This window comes from Barbus barbus (assembly GCF_936440315.1).
Source record: "Barbus barbus genome assembly, chromosome: 1".
NCBI classification, from domain to species: Eukaryota; Metazoa; Chordata; class Actinopteri; order Cypriniformes; family Cyprinidae; genus Barbus; species Barbus barbus.
In genome coordinates this window covers 12,339,855-12,360,200 of record NC_136729.1, presented here as the reverse complement: position 1 = coordinate 12,360,200, position 20,346 = coordinate 12,339,855, and the positions used below count along the sequence as shown (strand labels likewise).

The following is a 20,346-nucleotide window of genomic DNA, read 5'->3' as shown; positions in this document are numbered from 1 at the left end:
AGTTTTTCAGAGAATAAAAGTTTGTGTTCAATTTACATTCAAGTAAATACATTTTCATTTAGGATGTTGAGGTGTTTGTACTGGAAAACCAAAATACTTGGGAAGATAGTATTTTAATTTTAATTTCTTGCATTGCTTGCAGCATTCAATGCCATGACTGAGTTTCTCTCAGATTCAAGACCTTTTAAGGCCTTCTTTTGTGGAAGGCCGAATTAAGACTTTTTAAGAATTGCAGAAACCCTGTTTATCAGAGTTAAAGTAGCCCTAAAGCACGCACACACACACCCACACATACACATACATGTATATCTGCTGCTGCCAGACATGTGACTGTGGCTGCCAGCTGCTGATACATTCAGGTTTTTGTCATCATTGTCACCTCTTTTCATGTCAAAAGTTCAAAAGACGCATTTCTTTCCTGCAGCCTTCAGCAGTGTGCTGAGCCACAGACCCTGGGGACCAGACGGTGAAACTATAGACTTGTGTTAATTACAAGCAGATCATGTGTGGAGCACACCTTCACTTCTGTTTGTCCTGTAGATGAGAGTGTTTGTGTCATCAGAGCAAAAGCCATCAGGTTTTTCCTGCAAGTGCTGCTGATGTGCGCAAGAATATAAAATGCTGCTGCATAGCAAGTGTTTCTCAGTGCACAGGGTTTGAGGTTTAACTCACCTTGTCCCGGGGCCACTGTGTGTTCTGAATAATACAAGTACTCCTGTGGTAATAGGCCACCCATGAATATGTGCCCTCACTTCCAATCCTAGACGCCCAGCCTTCTACCGATGTCAGTGTGTGCGCACAACATGTTGAAACCAGACCTTCCACATAAAGATCTCTTTTGTGTTGGTGAAACGTGCATGAAAAATTTGTGGAATGACCCTTTAGACTGTATACTGTATCAGCTCTAAGTAAAGCTAGACAGCTTGCTATTCATAGATGTATAGGCTGAGAGATACTGTTCCCAGCCTATCTGTCTATAGAGAGAACAGGACACACATAGCTACTATGGAAACTGGCTCCACCTCAGAGAATATACAATTAAAAAGGCAATTGTGAAATAAAATTAAATAAAAAATAAAGTAAATCACAATTGCAAGAAATAAAATTTAAATTCTGAGAAATAACGTCACTTTGCAACATTGGCAAAGGGTAAACCAACCCCAGGATCAGGCTAAATGTATAGCCTAACATACACATCATGTTTTGTTCATAAAATGAAAGTTCATGTTTGGATCTCAATGTCTTCAAAATATCTTCCTTTGTGAATGAACTATCCCTTTAATAAAGGTCAACACATTTTGCCTTGTAAATCCAACCTCTCAAAGACTTGATATTGGAAACGTGTTTTCTGAATGTTTTTGGGATAAACAAGTATTATTTAGTAATACTCTTCAGCTTGATGTGATTAACCTGCAGTCTGATCGTTGAAATGTGTTATCCTATAGTATTTGAATGATCATTATATGAGATTTCCCTTCTGATAAAATGAGCAACTGGTTATGATCATTGTGTATTTGTATTAGAGGTTGTTCTGTGTGTTCGACCAGCTCAGTCTGGATTCAATAAACACTATTTGTTACATTTGTATCCAAGCAATCACAATTCAGGATGGAACATCCTGAAACAGTTTAGCAAAGAGTCAGGAACAAACATACTATATATGCACACACTAGTGCAAACACAACCGTCAGGCACTTAAAATCATAAACATTCATATTAAGCAAAATATGTCATTTCTTAAAGAAATAGTTCACTCCCTCAAGTTGTTCCAAACCTGTATGAGTTTCTTTCTTCTGCTGAATGCAAAAGAATATATTTTGAAGAATGTGGGAAACCAGTTGCTGGTAGCTATTGACTTCCATAGTATTTTTTTTGATACTATGGAAGTCAATGGCTACCGGCAACTGGTTACAAATATTCTTCACAATATCATCTTTTGTGCAGAAGAAAGTAAGTCGGATTACCACTTACATTGGAACAACATGAAGGTGAGTTAATAATGACAATTATTTAAATTTTAGGTCAACTATTCCGTTAAATTAATTCAGAAGAAAATTTTTAAAAGATATACTCATCATAATATAAAGTAAAAAAATAGATACACGAGAGAATCATGTTTTTAACACTCCTATTTTTATTTTACCACTGTTGGCCAGCAATGGGTGTCACTGTGATACAGTGTGTGGGGATGATTCCCAAATTATATCCTTTACACTCCCCCATTCTGGACTATCATTGGTATAGTCCAGTGTGGATTGGGTCAGCTAGCATCCTTGCGTACCAGTGGAGGTAAGCTACCGCAGGACACATCACAGAAGCACCCCACCCATAGAGTAAAAATAGATGCTTAGTGTCACAGAGCCAAATGTTACTGGTTCCTTTCAGGACGCTACTGTGAAGAGAGCAGAAGGAAGAGAGACAGAAAAGAGGCAGGCACTTAAGTACTAATGCATGGCTAGAACATGTCACGCATGGTGTGTAGGGGGTGGAGAAAGGAACAGGGAGGACGATGAACTAGTCAGTCAACACGTGTGATGTTAGGTTAGCTAAACTCCATGATGAACACCACGTGAGAGTCATAATTACTTCATCTTCGTAATTTTCTCTAGAAACAGTACCATCAGCGCTGTTGACATCTTGCCGCAACGCTTTCAAAAATCCTCTTTTCCAGTCTGTTTTTACATAAAATTAAAGAACAAGCACGTCAATCAGTGCCTGAATAATTGAAAGTCTATATTCAGAAAGCGACAATCAAAAACAAGAGGCACTTTTTGTGTTCACATAATATGTTCAACGATTGTGAATCATTGAATCCTTTTTTGAATACTGGACACAAACTGTTCAAGCTCCTGTTGAAGGTCAAAATGTCATTGTCATTAGCTCCACTGTCTTCATTCTCCTCTCTGATTGGTTATTGTGCTTGTCTGTTGAGAGTCCGGAGAGCACAGGCAGTTGTTGCTCTTCTCGTTTGGCACATGTTCTTGTTGGCTGCAGCAGCCAATCACAGCAGATGTCTTTCGAAAGCGCTTGCGAAGATTGTTGAGCTTTGTGCACACACCTTACTCTGTGTTTCTGCTCTGCATTCAGGTGCACGGGAGAGCGCCGGCGTTCTGTTTCCCAGAATTCCATGTTGCTGCAGCATCAACATTCTGAAAAAGACAATTAGATGTTGAATATTCTAATTCAAATGAGCGGTAGTGTTAATTTAGTATTACTGATATACTATTATAGTTATTGATAACATTTTGGATTATTTTTTTTTTTTAATTTTGTGTTTTCATATTTTAATTTTCATTAAAGTTGTAATAATTTTGGTGTGTTTTTATATTAGATTTTATGTATTTTTTTAGGTTTTAACATTTTATCTATTTTATTTTTTTATGGTTTTAGTTTTGGTTAACGATGATAAACCTGACCAGGGGAGATTTGGTTTTAAGAATAATGCTAAAAAATGAAGAAGAAAAAAATTCTAGTACAAATATAAAATGCATTGAGGCTACTACATTTTGATGTCTGCCATGAATAAACCTGCAGTCTAAGAATAAGCCGAACTGAAACTCTGGATGAGAGGTCTTGTTACTGCACACTGTTCAGTGATTTGTGCAATTGCAGGAAAATCAGTAGTTATGTTCTATTGCAGCTGTTCTTATCAGAATAACTATTTGCATATGCATCATGGCATTGAGTTGTACAGGGTTAAATGGCCTTAATGTCATGATGATATATAATAAGACCATATTGCCATGGAAATGGAAATGCATTTATGAGAGGTGAACAAGGTCACATGCAGGTTTAACACTCACATACATGCATAAGACAAAATATGCATGTTCAAGTCACTTAATCAATCCAGTGTGCGTCACTTCTTGGTCCACAAATGTGGCCCCTGGCATAACAAACAATCACTGCAGAACAACAAATTGATGGCCTTTATTCATAAAAGCAAAGATGAGCTTGTCTCTCCCTCTGCCTAGTATCCTTTCATTTCCATCCATTATTGTGTTCTTTGTAAAGAGTCAGAGTCATTTGGATAAATACGCACAACAGAGACAGCAACTAATTTAGAGTGAACACTGAACATTTAAAAAAAAAGTCTAAATGTGCAGCTTTAAGAGGTCCAATAGCTTTTTAGTTTTAATTTCTAAGGGAACACATAAAATTAACCAATGTATACCTTTAATGCACTACAGGTACATATATTGCTTTACATAAAAGCACCAGCGTATGAATAAATATACACTGGAATAATAATAATACGTTACAGTACAATAATTATAAGGACAGTCCTGAACCAATCAGACACTTTACAAATGTTGATTAATTGATTGATGGCAAATGAGACATACACAAAATTATTAGATTAAATTAACATTTTGTTTACATGGCATTTATTCCTAATTCACTAAAAATAATACAAACAGAAGACATGTAGCACCTACTGATGATGCCAGTAGGTTTATGATCTGTTAATTGGCCACTAAACAGTTATTGGCAGATGCTGATAATCTCAAAATTGCCAAATAAATTAATCAGATTGACTGATATAATGGTCTATCACTAATAGAGACATTATACAACATTGAATATTTAACATTCACAAATTTACCACACCCATTCTATATAAAACCATCTTCTAATGTAGACTAATGGAGGAGGTTTTATGTGTATGGACTGTACCGTCTTCTAAACTCAAACCCTTGTGTTAACTGCCCCCCCCCAAAAAAAAACAAAAAAACAAACATGACTATGACAGCATAAACCAACAGGTGAAATATCAGCTAAATCAAATATCAACAGTATGTGATTTTTTTCAATATTAATTTGTTATTGATGTACTAAAAAAAAAATACATGTTTTGACAAAGGGGAAGTAAACAAAATTATTATTGATGACCTGAAAATTAAGCAATGTTCCTTTTCCTTGCTCTCAATTTTCTGTTGCTCTCAATTTTTGTTGTTCTCATTGTGTTTTGATCCTCACTGTGCACAGCTATATTTAGTCCCTCCAGAACACAAAGAGACTCAATCATAAAGAGAGAGAGAGAGAGAAGGCAGAAATCAGATGAGCATCAATACACCAGCATTTGGCAATGCAACATTTAGCACCTAAAACACAAATTATGCTGGTGACAGGTCATGCTAACCTTTTTCTGGAGCAAAAGCAGAACATTGAGATTTCATTATACTACTTACTGTGTAGTACAATTAAAATAAATGATATAGTATAACTATATACTGTATTGTATAACTTATTTGCACCTTTATACATTTCTCAGTTTATAATCAATGGTGGCGCTTCAATAACCACAGTAGCTTTCCTGTAGCTCAAATAGTAGAGCATGGCGCTAGCAACGCCAAGATCATGGCTTTGATTCCCAGGGAAAGCAAGAGCTGATTAAAATGTAAAAACTGTAACTTGAATGCAATGTAAGTCACTTTGGATAAAAGCGTCTGCTAAATGCATAATTGTAAATGTAAATAACCGATGGAGTAGAAAAGTGTGCATACTGTTAAAAATTCCTCTCTTCACAACACTAACTACTTAATGCCAACAGCACTAGTTTGGCCATGACAGCTACAGTGCTGCAGGTAGAAAGCCATTTCCTGCACTAAGAGGCTTAATGAGATGAGACCACAGATCCATCCATCTATCCATCCATCTCTCTCATTCCATCACGTATCCTGCCATGAGTACACTGATCAATTTAACAATGCCTCTGGGACATCTCTCTCCCTCTCTCACTGTCTGCTCTGTGACATGTTTTATGTTTTATCTGTCTGTCTGGGTCAGCATACATTAGTTCAGTGTGATTGTGAGTAGTGTGAGTGTCAGCGTTGCCCTGGAGAAAAAAGCGAGACACCTGCACTCACTCATCACGGCTGGATCGGCCACACCTGTGGCCCATTTGCCCGCAGCTATATAAGCCGCGTGAGGCTCATACATGGGGAGACTGGTCTCCATGAAGCTAAGAGCTAACGTGCTATCTCTGACTGATTTCAGATACCAGCGTGTGACCGACCCAACCCTGCCACGAGCACAGCACCGACTCACCACACCTGAGGAAATCACACACGGAGAGCACCGCACTACCTCAGCGAGCCACTCTTCACTCAGCACCTTTTTATTGTTAATAAATCCACCCTCCGGGGTATTTATTTGAGCTCTCCTTGTCGCATGATTCTTCCACCCCGTCACAGTGGTGGAGAATGCGGGCAGAGTAAGTGGAAGTTTTCACCAACAAGTGATCTCCGCATCCTCACCTTTTTTTTTTTTTTCGTTCCTTCCAGACCGGCGGTTACTCCTCCCCTCAGGATGGAAGAGCTACTCCGGCAATTAACGGAGGTCAACCTGTGCCAACATCAGATTGTGGAACATCTTGCCACACGTCAGAGCCAGGCTGACCAGGAAATCGCAGCCCTCCGCACGGCCACCCGCCAGCGCGTTCCGTTACCGAATCCGCGGATACAAGCAGCCCAGCTGCTACCCAAAATGACCTCCCACGACAATGTCGAGATTTACCTACAAATGTCTGAAAACACCGCCACTACAGAGGGATGGGACCCAGACGACTGGGCCGCAAATTTTGGCCCGCATGAGGCTGTCTCCAGTGTGCACGGCCCAGTTTTTCCATGACTGGACATACCAATCTCGACGTCCCGCACGTGCTCAAGCCACAGAACTGTCTCGCCTAGCCCAGCACTGGCTGATGGATGGAGCCCCTACGGCGGCCCAGGTAACGGAGCGCGTGGTCATCGATCGCCTACTCCACGCCCTGCCCCACACTTACCGTCAGGCCGTCGGCATGCGAAACCCCACCACCACGTTGGAGCTTGTGGAGGTGATCGAGTTGGCCGAGGCGGCCCACCGACGGGAGGCTGGGGAGCGAGTACCGCCTTTTCCCCGGAGGGTGGCTCCAGAGCAGCACACGCCGGAGGGCACCTCGCCGCAGATAGACAGGACGGCGGCCCCCGAGCCCCAAGATGAGTCCATGCCAACAGCGCCCTCCTCTCCCAAAGATCGGGCTTGGATGGCAGGTTGTGTGGTGCACCAGGAGGTGCCTAGGGAAGCCCCGGAGGCTAAGATCAAGATCAACGGCCGACCGTTCAAGGCGGTGCTTGATTCAGGCAGCTCAGTCAGGTCTCGTCAAGGCAGAGATTCTGCCTCCCCGTACTGAGACCAAGACCATAATACCGATCACCTGCATACATGGGGACACGTGACAGGTACCCGCTCGGTGCGTCACCATCTCCGCAGCCCCGGGATCCTGGCCCGTAGAGGTGGGGCTTGTTAAGGGTCTGCCAGTTCCTGTGTTGCTGGGCCGAGACTGGCCAGGCTTCAAAGCCCTGTTAACCACCACCACACAGCCTGTCAGCCCTAGAACGACAAGGACCAGCCGCCGCCCCGTTTTCTTGGCCTCCGACAGTGGGAGAGATGGTGAGTCCCCTTCCCATAGCTCTAACCTATTCTATGATGTCTACCAACAAGTTACGGGAGGGGGCTCCTTTGGTCGTGCCCAGAGGGAGGATGAATGGCTGAAACACTGTTGGACACAGGTCTGTGTGTTAAAGGGCAAGGACACACGGCCAAAACCTCATCCTCTCCCCCACTTCGTCGTAGAGAACGGCCTGCTCTATTGTGTCGCCCAGTGGAGGGGGGAGGAAAAAAAAAAAACTGTTGGTGGTACTGCGTTCGAAGACTGAGACTATCCTGCAGCTGGCACATTCACATCCGCTGGCAGGACACCTCGGCGCGGTTAACACCACCCAAGCTACTACCAAATGTATCTCGTTGGGTCCTGCACACGGTAGAGAGAGGCTATCGTATTCAATTTGGCGCTCCGCCACCGCTGTTCAACGGGGTCATTCCAACTCGGGTCGGCCCCGAGTAGGCTCTGGTGATGGAGCAAGAAGTCAAGACTTTGCTGAGGAAGGAGGCCATCAAGGTAGTCCCTCCTCACGAAAGACAATCCGGATTTTACAGCCGGTACTTCATAGTTCCAAAGAAGGATGGAGGGTTGCGTCCCATTTTAGATCTGCGTCAGCTGAACCGCTCAGTCATGCGACTGAAGTTCAAGATGCTCACAATCAAACATGTCGTGTCTCAAATCAGGTTCGAGATTTGTCACGATAGATCTAAAGGACGCGTACTTCACATTGCACATTCCTGGGTATCTCAATTTGGGAGCAGATGTTCTGTCGAGACAGGGGCCGAGGCCTGGAGAATGGATGCTTCACCCCGAGGTGGTGAAGCAGATATGGAGAGTGTTTGGCCAGGCACAGGTGGACCTGTTTGCGACTATAGAGTCAGCTCAATGTCCCCTCTGGTTCTCTCTGACTCCTCCAGCTCTTCTAGGACTGGATGCTATGGTGCAGACTTGGCCGAGGCGTCATCTGTATGCTTTTCCCCCTATCGCTCTGCTCCCGGGAGTTCTGGCGAGAGTGCGCCGGGACGAGGTCAGTCTACTACTGGTAGCGCCGTTCTGGCCGGGCCGAGTATGGTTCTCGGACCTGATTTCTCAGGCACAATCGTCCACCCTCGCCCGGAGCTGTGGAAGCTGTGGGTGTGGCCACTGAGGAGGCACAGCTCATAGCTTCCGGTCTCTCAACCGAGGTTGTCGAGGCCACCCTCCAATCTAGAGCTCCCTCTACCAAGAAACTGTACGCCCTGAAGTGGACACTCTTCACTTCATGGTGCGGAGACCGCCAGCTCGACCCAGTTAACTGCCCGATTGGTACAGTGCTGGAGTTCCTGCAGGCCCGTTTCTCTGCAGGGTTAACCCACTCCACCATTAAAGTTTACGTGGTGGCCATTGCGGCCTACCACACTCCTGTCGGTGGTCAGTCAGTGGGTAGACAACCCCTCGTTACATGTTTCCTCCGCGGTGCGCTGAGACTGAGGCCGCCGGTATGTTCACGTGTCCCCACGTGGGACCTGGCTGTGGTGCTAGAGGCTCTTTGCAAGGCTCCCTTTGAGCCCATCGAGGAGATATCTGACAGATTCCTCACTATTACGACTGCCTTCCTTCTGGCTATTTCCTCTCTAAAGAGAGTTGGTGATCTTCAGGCCCTTTCAGTGGCCCCTGCCTATCTTGACTTTGCGCCCGACATGGACAAAGTTTTTCTCTACCCTCGAGCGGGGTATGTACCTAAAGTTTCCTCTGTTACACCACAGCCCATCGTACTTCAGGCCTTCTGTCCTCCTCCCTTCAGGGAGCCAGACCAGCAGAAGCTTAATTGTATGTGTCCAGTGCGAGCACTGGGCACGTACATCCACAGAGCTGCCCTGTGGAGAAAGGAGGACCAACTGCATGTGCTATGGTCCTCCTAAGAGGGGTCTTCCTGCTACAAAGCAGACCCTCGGTAGGTGGATAGTGGACGCGATTAACACTGCCTATGAGTCCTCTCAGCTCCCCTCGCCGATGGGAGTCAGAGCTCACAGTCAGACACTGCGTCTCGAGGCCACACCTCCGGCATCCCTGCCAGCGCTTGCTTCATTCCTACTTTTTTTAGTACCACCTCGGCCGAGGTTCCAAGCGAGCCGTACCGTTACCAAAACATGACGTGTAAACTCTGCTGATCACTGATTGGCCGGAGAAAATCGTCATTGTCTGCGTCATTGAACTTGCAGCACGAGACACAACAGACTAGATTCAAATCAGCACAGCCAGCGAAGGACCGAACACAACTTTCAAATGAGCACACCTTTCTTTTAATAACCAAATAATGGCTGTTTCGTTGTCTTTTGAGGAAGTACAGACGTTCTTCTCGTTGATAGCCGAGGAGCGGATCCAGCGAGAGCTTAATGGAGCGACGCGTAATTAAAAAGTTTTTCAGGAGTCGCAGCAGTAGAGGCGGCGCAACAATAATGACATATGAATACTCCCGCCCACTCTAAAGCAGTACTAAACTACAGTAGAAAAACAACCCGAGCCGAGTCGTGCTGTTCTGAACCGTGCCGAGCCGAGTCAAACCACGCAGTGGAAAAGCGCCATAAGTCTGATCAAACACCTTTTTAGAGATGTCCTTAAAGATACAAGTGATAAAATTTAACTATTGTGTTGCTTTAAGAATAAAACAACAACAACTGTTGTTTGGAGAATTTCTGCACACAAATTCTAGCCCTTTCAATAGAAATCCATGTGATCAGGAATTTTACGTAAGGGCAAAAGATTTCTCCATGCAGATTATATGCATCTCCATGCATCGGATTCAAGTTGGTCAAGTGGATTAACCAAGCTAATCAACAAAAAGCTGCCTGGTTATACATTGCTACACTACGGACAATGACATTTTGACAGCAAAATTTCACTGTAAATAACTTGCTTAAATGATTAGAATCTTACATGTAGTAATCATAATTAACATTATACAAAACACTAGAAGTCTATGGTACTTTAGACAGCTAAGAAAATGTGTGTGTGTGTGTGTGTGTGCATGCATATGTGTGTGTGTGTGAGAGAGAATATGTGCTCACAGTTAGCAAGAGTTTTGCTCTGAGTATTAAAAGGACCCAAGAGCAAGCGGTACATTTATTGAGCAATGCTGACTAAGCCCTTTCGGAGCTTCAGTTTTGGAGTTTCAGCTTTTGGAGCCACACACAGTGTCACACTCACTACAGTTTACTTAGCTTTACATATGTTTCAATTAGTAAAAGCTAGACCAAACAGATTTTGAATTTTTAGAACAACAACATGATTTGGTTTATATATTAATAATTTCTCCAAATGAGAACCCTGAAAGGAAGTTTGGTCAGATTTAGCTCAATTTGTCCCCAAAGTATAGCTAAATAAACACACACACACACACACACACACACACACAGGCACATACCGTTGAAAGCCATGCCAAAATACAGATCCAAAATGCTGCCTGATCAAATGACTAATTATTAATAGACACTTGCTTCTCTGGTTTTTTTCCTTCCTGCCATCCTCCTCTCTTTCTCTTTCACTGTCATTCCCCCTTTCCCTTGCAAGTTTAACGTTTCACTCTGTAACTTTATTCTGAAGAGCTTCAGCAAAAATTTGTGGCTAAGTGCTGTCGGGTCAACACACATTCTCACAGGGCAACAGGCAGCGGAAAATATTTATTCATGAACAAACAGAAAAGACTGTGTCGTCCTTGGCTCATCTCTAAATGAGTGATGAACAACCAATACATTCTGTCTTTCTTCCACTGCTTGTACTTTTCTTTTCACCTATCTGTCACCTTAACAGGCATCACACAATTAGACAAAGATTTTGGACATGTATCATGATTTCACTGATTTCACAATAGGCTCTAGCATCCATGCAATCCTATGTATGACAAGCAGATTAGAAAACAGATGGATGGATGAACGTATAGAAAAACAAGCATTTGGACACTGAAGCCACACTTACATTCATTTTCTCAATTAATGAAATATCAAAACAAGTACCATGTGCAATCAAACAAGAGAACTAAATTATTAACTCTTGAATACTAAACTAACCAATTTGTCTCAATGGCATTTTTGTGGATTTAATCTCAACTTTACATTAAATTAAGACAAAAATACTTATTTATCCTATATATTATATATATATATATATATATACCATGTTTTTAGTTTGACATACGAAAAGTGTGCTTGCTCTTTTTTTTCTTTTCAGCATTAATTTGATGAAAAAAAACAGCAGTATTGTGAATTATTATTCCAATTTAAAACATTTGTTTCTATTTTAATATATATTAAAATGTAATTTATTCCTGTGATGTAAAGCTACATTTTCAGCAGCCATTACTTCAGTGTCACACGATCCTTCAGAAATCATTATAATATGCTGATTTGCTGCTGAAAAAAACATTTCTTATTTTTATATAAATGCTGAAAACAGTTGTCCTGATAAATATTTTGGCACAAATCATGATACATTTTTTCAGGATTTTTTGATGAATAGAAAGTTTAAAAGAACAGCATTTATCTAAAATATAGATTTAAAATAGAGACTCTCACTTTTTTTTAAAGTGTGGCTTAAGTGCTCAGATACTATTTGGGGCTGCTGGATGTTGAAAATAGAGCTCGAAAGACCAAAAGGCTGGGAGGTAATACAAGAACTTTTTTGTTTTTTGTCTTTTCAGGGTGGCTCGTAAAGCATGTCACATAAGCCCTCCAGTATTTAACCTGCCAACACATACACACACACACACACACACACACACACACACACACGGACAAGCACACAAACCCACACAGAAACACTTGATGAATGACACAGACACCATTCACAGAAACAGAGAGAGAGACGCTGTCACATCGATCAAATAAAAAAAAACACAATGAGGAGAATCAGCCCAGGTATGGCATGTTTAATATAATATGTAAAAGTGCTGAGTGTTTGTTTTCACATGCACTCACATGCGCACACACACACACTTTTAATCTCCACTTTTTCTCATCTAGCTAGTGATGATGAGATGCTGCAAAGCCATTTATCCCTCTGGAGGCTTAAAACCCTGCGTGCGCTTCAGTATGTGCATGTCTGACAGTTTGTTTGTGTGAGTTTGTGCGTATGAGAAAATGTAGCCTTCCTGTTCCCTTTTAAATAAAAAACTAAACATGCACACAAAAACATAAACAAGACTTTTTTTAGAGAGAGTGTGGACAGTAATTATGGAGGGAGGTGTAAAGATGGAGAGCATGCAGAAAGGAATAAGGGATGAGCAATGCTGACACACATGTTGAGGTAAGCTAGCTGATGTTTTTGAACATCTGTACGTCACTCCTCAAGCCCTTCGGTCACTGCATATTCAAACCAGAAAGAGAAAGAGAGCAAAAAGAGATAGAAAAAGAGAGACGAACAGACAGAAATAGAGTGGGGGAGAACCAAGATGGCTGAAAGATTAAAAGAGCTACAAATAAATGAAGCGAGTGTTGAAAGAGAATGTAGAACAACACTTCAACTGATGCCGTTTTGCTGTAGTTTTTTAATTTGGGCATAGCTAGATGTGAGCTTTGATTGCAGTTAATAAATAAATGCAATTTATTCCTCTGAAGGCAAAGCTGAATTTTCAGTATCCATGTCTTTAGTGTCACGTGATCCTTCAGAAATCATTCTAAAATGCCGATTCGCTGCTCAAGAAACATTTCTTATCATTATCAATGTTGAAAACAGTTGTGCTATGCAATATTTTTGTTTAAACGGATACATTTTTTAGATTCTTTGATGAAAAGTTCAAATTTTAAAAAGTTCAATTTAAATATCGTACTGACTTAATTTAAATATACAATGTACAGTGTAAATGCAAAAATTTTCAATTTCAATCACACAAAGTTGTCAGAATCATGTAAATAACATAAGCAATTACCCCCCCCCCCCCCCCCTTTTTTTTTTTGAAGTACCCCAATCACAACACACTGTGATTGTCTTGCAAGAGCTGTGAGATTCCTCCAGAAATGTCTAGTTTGTGCACCACTAAAAAACAACAGTTGATTTAGAGGGGCATGAGGGTGCTATTCAGAAGTCATTTTTGGGTGATCTATCCCTTTAAGTCTTTGACAGGTTGACACTCTGAACAGTTAAATACTGTGCAAACAGCCAGAGTTCTGAGAAAACAGCAGCTTCTGTGTGTGAGACTGTCACATTCGGACTGGAGTGCTGGGGAGAGACAGGCTGATTTAGTTAATTAAATGTATGGGAGTGTTACATAATTTAGCCAGAGGCCCAGTCTGTTCTTTTAGCTTCCAACAAGCTTCAACCAGTCTTCAAGGGTTACAATCACAAAACACAATCTGTTTTACAAATCCACAATGTACAACTTGGCATACTTATCTACTGTAGCTGCAGGAATGAGCATGCACAGATACATGTTTAGATTATTGTGGCTTTGATTGGTATAATTAAGATTAGGATAACATTCAATAATTCATTACATTTCTAAAATGTAATCTTGTCTACAATATTTCACAATTTACAAAAACAAACAATATATACAACAAAATTTTATAAAAATGGTAATTATATACAAGAGATAATGCATACATAAAATGTATTGTTAAAAAATATTACAGCATCAATATTAATAGTTAATTAATAATAATATTATAATACATATTTTGTTATATTATCTATTTTTATATTAAATCGTTAATATAAAATAATATAATTAATTTAATATAATATAATTTATTTTTATATAAATTGTTGTTATTATTATTATTATTATTATATATTTTATTTTTCAATTATTACTATTATTAGTATTATTATTAACTACAACAGTAATAAAGCAAAAACAAATTGTCAAATTAATTGCAGATTTTCAGTTTGGATGCTTTTTTCGGTGATATTAAAATAACTTTACCGTACTTTTTGCATTGCTGTCTTGCTCACACACACATACACACAAACACACACACACACACACACACACACTAAACACCAGACTGTGGGAAAAATTATTCATTAGCAGACTTTAATCAGTTTTGTTTCCCAAAGGCCCAGTAAACATAAGCTCTTTACACACAAGCCTAGTTAAAATGGAATTGAACAGCAAGAAAAAGTATATAGTTAGTTAGTTTGTGTGTGTGTGTGTGTGTGTGTGTGTGTGTGTGCGCTCACGTGTTTAGTGTTCACATTTGTGTGTTTGTGCAGAGAAAGCCAGATCGCATCTCTAGAGTATGAGCATACGTTTGAGGAGGGCGGTCATGGACAAAGACAGAATTGAGCAACTGAACTCTGAAACAGAATTAGAAACATTAAGAAATATCAAACATTGCAAAAGAACAGAAATAAAAACTGCTCAAGCTAAAGAGAGTCACGATGTACTGCACAGGGATATTAATGTTCATAACAAAAACTTCCAATCATATTGCTATAAGATGGTTTGCTGGTTTTTGTTGGTTTTTACTGGTCTTGCTGGTCTAAAAGCCTGGCCAAGCTGGTCTTCCAAGCACTGACCTCGCTGCTCTCCCAGCTTTCTCAGTTGACAAGTGCTCAAAACCCATCAGAACAGAAAAGAATACAATAAGAAATAACAATAATTTTGTATACTTAAATTGCAAGTTTATGAAAAACCTGCTCAGATAACGAAAAACAATTGAAAGCTGCCAAACAAACGAACAAACAAACAAAAACTAAATGCTGTAGAATTTTTAAAGGAGTGGTTTGTCTGTAACTTTTTTGCATCTTCAGCAAGAAAGTATCAGCAGCCTCTCAAATTGTTTTAGAATTAATGTATCTTATTAAATGTCCAGAAAAAAATTGTAATAGTCTATATAATAACTTTTGATACAGTAATAGTGTATAATAACTTTTGATACATTTATACAGAAGAGAAAGGGAAAAACTGGGTTTAAAGAAATGTAGTAATGTTTTTGTTTTTTTCAATGACACTTATTGTGTAGGTGTAGGTGAGTATAATCTAATTATAGACCTGTAAACCCACACTCAGACACACAAACACACATAATCTAAGACCGGAAATCTAAACAATTTGAACTTTAAGCCATTTAACAGGATCAAGAAAATATAAAGAGAAGAGGCAGTCAGAGAGGGTATGTGCTGGAGCAGTCAATCAAAAAAATGATTTTTAGAAATGTTGGCCAACTGAAAAGTATGAGCATGTACAGCACTCAATATTTAGTTGGGGCTGCTTTGGCCTGGATTACTGCAGCAATGCGGCGTGGCATGGAGTCGATCAGTCTGTGGCACTGCTCAGGTGTTATGAGAGCCCATGTTGCTCTGATAGTGGCCTTCAGCTCTTCTGAATTGTTGGGTCTGGCGTATTGCATCTTCCTCTTCGCAATACCCCATAGGTTTTCTATGGGGTTAAGGTCAGGCGAGTTTGCTGGCCAATCAAGAACAGGGAGACCATGGTCCTTAAACCAGGTACTGGTAGCTTTGGCAGTGTGTGCAGGTGCCAAGTCCTGTTGGAAAATGAAATCTGCATCTCCATAAAGTTGGTCAGCAGCAGGAAGCATGAAGTGCTCTAAAACTTCCTGGTAGACGGCTACGTTGACCTTGGACCTCAGAAAATACAATCGACCAACACCAGCAGATGACATGGCACCCCAAACCATCAATGACTTTGGAAACTTTACACTGGACCTCAAGCAACGTGGATTATGTGCCTCTCCTCTCTTCCTCCAGACTCTGGAACCTTGATTTGCAAAGGAAATGCAAAATTTACTTTCATCAGAGAACATAACTTTGGACCACTCAGCAGCAGTCCAGTCCTTTTTGTCTTTAGCCCAGGCAAGACGCTTCTGACGCTGTCTCTTGTTCAAGAGTGGCTTGACACAAGGAATGCGACAGCTGAAACCCATGTCTTGCATACGTCTGTGCGTGGTGGTTCTTGAAGCACTGACTCCAGCTGCAGTCCACTCTTTGTGACTCTCCCCCACATTTTTGAATGGGTTTTGCTTCACAATCCTCTCCAGGGTGCGGTTATCCTTATTGCTTGTATACTTTTTTCTACCACATCTTGTCCTTCCCTTCGCCTCTCTATTAATGTGCTTGGACACAGAGCTCTGTGAACAGCCAGCCTCTTTAGCAATGACCTTTTGTGTCTTGCCCTCCTTGGTGTCAATGGTCGTCTTTTGGACAACTGTCAAGTCAGCAGTCTTCCCCATGATTGTGTAGCCTACAGAACTAGACTGAGACCATTTAAAGGCTTTTGCAGGTGTTTTGAGTTAATTAGCTGATTAGAGTGTGGCACCAGGTGTCTTCAATATTGAACATTTTCACAATATTCTAATTTTCTGAGATACTGAATTTGGGACTTTTATTAGTTGTCAGTTATAATCATCAAAATTAAAGGAAATAAACATTTGAAAGATATCAGTCTGTGTGTAATGAATGAATCTAATATACAAGTTTCACTTTTTGAATGGTATTACTGAAATAAATCAACTTTTTCATGATATTCTAATTTTATGACCAGCACCTGTATATATATAAGCCCTGAAATAAAAATAAAAAAGATTGCATGGATGGATGACAAAAGAAAGAGGAAAAATGATGAGGTGAAGAAAAGAGCCAGAGGAAAAAATTGCACAAAAATAGACAAGATGTTCTGAAACAACCAATAAAACGGCAGTGAAACTTGAGCAAAAACTCTCTGTGAGGTCAGAAGAAAAAAAACTGAGGCATGGTCATATGCGTCTCCGTGGTAACTGTCTTTATCTCTGTTTCTTTGAAGCAATAATATGGCAGATCAAACTTGACAACACTAACTCTTGTTCTTTCTCTCTGACTCCACATTGAAATAATGCATGGCTCCTTACTGCCATGTCGTGAGCCATTGTTTGGCCTTGGTTTACATTGTGCAATAGAACTATTGAAATAAAACTGAATGGGTAAATGCGGTAGGTAAAGTGCAGCAGGACTTTAAAATGCATATTCAATTCTAGAAAATGCAACTGAACATCCTCCCACAGAAAAGGGTGAATATATGACATGATTCACCCATGTATCCACAAGCAGTTTCTCAAATTTGCTCAAATATAAATGCAAGCTAGTTCATAAGCCTGTTGCACAAAATTATGTTTTTGCATTACTGTGGTAGAAAACCTCAGGGCTCAGTTACCTGTGCAATTAAAGGTATAGTTCACCCAAAAATGAAAATGTTGTGGTAAATGATTTCTGGTAGCCAATGTTGATATTTCAAATCACCAAAACAAACACGCCCCCACTCCAAAAGGGTCTCGCCCCTATTTTCCAGCGCTGGAAAGCGGATCCGATATTTACATGGGTCCTACCTCTTGCCTTATCGTAACACCGTGTCTACACCAGACGCAAGCGGTGCGGTGCAGTGCGGCGCGACAAAATACTAAACCTAACACTAAAATACTAAAACAACTATAGAACTCATTATAATCAGTGATGCTGTCTACACTGGATGGGACACGACAAATCCCCGACAATAAACTGCTGCCACATTCTATTTATGACGTATTGACAAATTTCAAATGATTTTCAATGGTCACTTTGTCGCGTCCAGTGTAGACAGACTGTAGCTGTAGCGGCAGACGTTTTCCTCTTATTTTTTATCCACCATCTCTATCTTTCTGTCATCACTCAGCTCGGCTAATGTCCGTCATGTGCACTGAGCGCTCTCTCCTCTGCATCACGAGTAGACACGCCCCATACTGCTGATTGGCAACAAGTTTGTTTTGGTACTTGGCCCGACTCAATTTTCTAAAGCATTTTTCAAAAAATACATACCCCACCTTTAATTACTCACCCTCATGTCATTCCAAACCCATAAGACATTTTTTTCAGCTTTGGAACACAAATATAATATATTTTGAAATATCTTACTCTCGTGAACACACAGCAAAGATTGACATGGAAGAGAAGAAATTGTTAAATAAAGTCGTTGTTCTTGTTTTCTTTGCACACAAAAAGTATTCTCGTAGCTTCGTAAAATAAAGGTTGTACCACTGATGTCACATGGACTATTTTAATGATGTCCTTGCTACGTTTTTGGGCCTTGAACGTGGTAGTTCCATTGCTGTCTATGGAGGGTCAAAAATTTCATCAAAAATATCTTAATTTGTGTTCTGAAGATGAACGAAGGTCTTATGGGTTTGCAAAGACAGGAGGGTGAGTAATTAATGACAGAATTTTCATTTTTGGGTGAACTATCCCTATAAATCAGATGTGTTATTGACAGTTCAACTAAATTTAACAAATTTGCTCAGCAAGATTCTATTCACACTGCTGCTTCAACACAAAGAACGGAACGAAAAACGGATAGTATTTTTATAAAATGTACTCCAATAATAGCTTTTTACAGTGTAGAACAAGACATTGCATTCTTAGCTATTTTCACGAGGTGCTATGTGACATATTTTACATCAATGCATAAAATAAAGCTTGCATATGTAGAAGCCTTTGCAATGACATCCTTATGTTTTAGGCATAAATCTCACTCTCTTTTTCCCTTTCCCTCTCCCTTGCTGTGCTTAAAACAGGTATTGAGTTGTCTGTTCATCCTTTACGCACTAAAATCCTCCCATTTCCTCTCTCTCTGCACAGTCAATGGGAGATTAAGCGTCAAAAGACAGTAGCCCTGGGCTACTGGCCTCTAAGGATTGTGGGTATAGCTGCAGATGGAGCGGGGTCAGTACAGTATTACTGACAGATGAAGCGACTTTGAAGTAATCACTGTCTGAGCATATATGACGCAATACTACATAGACAAACATTACATAACCACATCACTGGAATTAAACTAAAAAAAAAAAATACACGTAAACAAACTTAAAATAAAAATAAACAAACGTTATTTAAAAAAAGTTTTATATATATATATATGTTGGAGAGACTTTTGTACTTTTAGGTTCTGATTGGGTAGTTGATGAGCAAACCCCCCTGGGTGCCGGTCAGAGCTCGGGGAACTGCGGGGGAGCTCGGCTCCCCTTAATAAGACATGGGCTCCCCTGAAAACGTGATTTGTTAAATTTTGGGGGGTCTCAAAAAATATTGACAATGTGTTATTTTGACGTGCAATTTCAGTTTTGTGTAATGTGATCATCTTGGATTATTATGTGTAAAATTGCAAAAATATTCATTCATGCATGACGTCGATTTAATCCTACCAGTAATTCACTTCAATAAAGATAACTATACATGCTATTCTTGTCATGAGCATAAAGGTGTGGGGGCGCTGCGGTGCAATCATTCCACTCATGTTTAGTGCATGTTAACTCAAAGATTCGTAGGAAAAATATAAACATTGCATTCAACATTGGCTGTAGATCTGTGCGCGCAGTCCTTGAAATCCATTCTGCAGTTAGCATCATATAGCATCATATAGCCACCATGGCAAAAAGAACACAAGGCAGTTTAATGGCACGACCGAATCACCTGCTGCAAGCCCTGTTAGCACATCTCCCGCCGGGATGACAACGCAAGAAGTCATTGTAGAGCCCTGGATTTCTGCCCGGGCCCGACTTTTTTACACCTCTAGGGCCCTATAGTTACTCTATAGTTGTTATATTACCACAGCAACTATAGAATTACCACAACAGATTAATTCAAGTACTTTTCTATAGTATGGTTAAAAAACACTACAGTATTTACTATAAATTACTATAGTATTTGTTTCATGGTTATTGTATAATTTTTAGTAACGTTTGTGACATAACCAATAAAAAACAATAACTGTGAGTAATCTGTCTGCTTCTGAATTATTTTCTTTTCTTCTGAAAGCATTGTAGATAGTATCATGGAGAGAAGATATGAAGAGGTGATCGCTTTCTTCTCTACAAATGTGTACCCAACACAATATACTAAAACTGAACGTCAAAACTTGAAGCGATACTCATCAAAGTTCAGAGTCACAGGTTAGTGTGAAGGCAGTGTTTTCCAAAAGGTCT

At 40.4% G+C, this 20,346-nt stretch overlaps 1 protein-coding gene across 2 annotated transcripts in view; it reads right to left on the bottom strand.

Annotated features, from left to right (window-relative positions):
- Positions 1–2,121: 2,121 nt before the first annotated feature.
- Positions 2,122–20,346, bottom strand: part of LOC306862702 (insulin receptor substrate 1-B-like) — a 50,159-nt gene continuing 31,934 nt past the window's right edge. The window contains exon 3 of one of the 2 annotated variants that reach the window (XM_079405621.1): positions 2,122–3,149. In XM_079405621.1, the coding sequence (XP_079261747.1) occupies positions 3,142–3,149 (8 nt within the window). In that variant the 3' untranslated portion in view covers positions 2,122–3,141. The remainder of the gene's footprint in view (positions 3,150–20,346) is intronic. The other variant, XM_079405622.1, reaches the window with a different exon arrangement.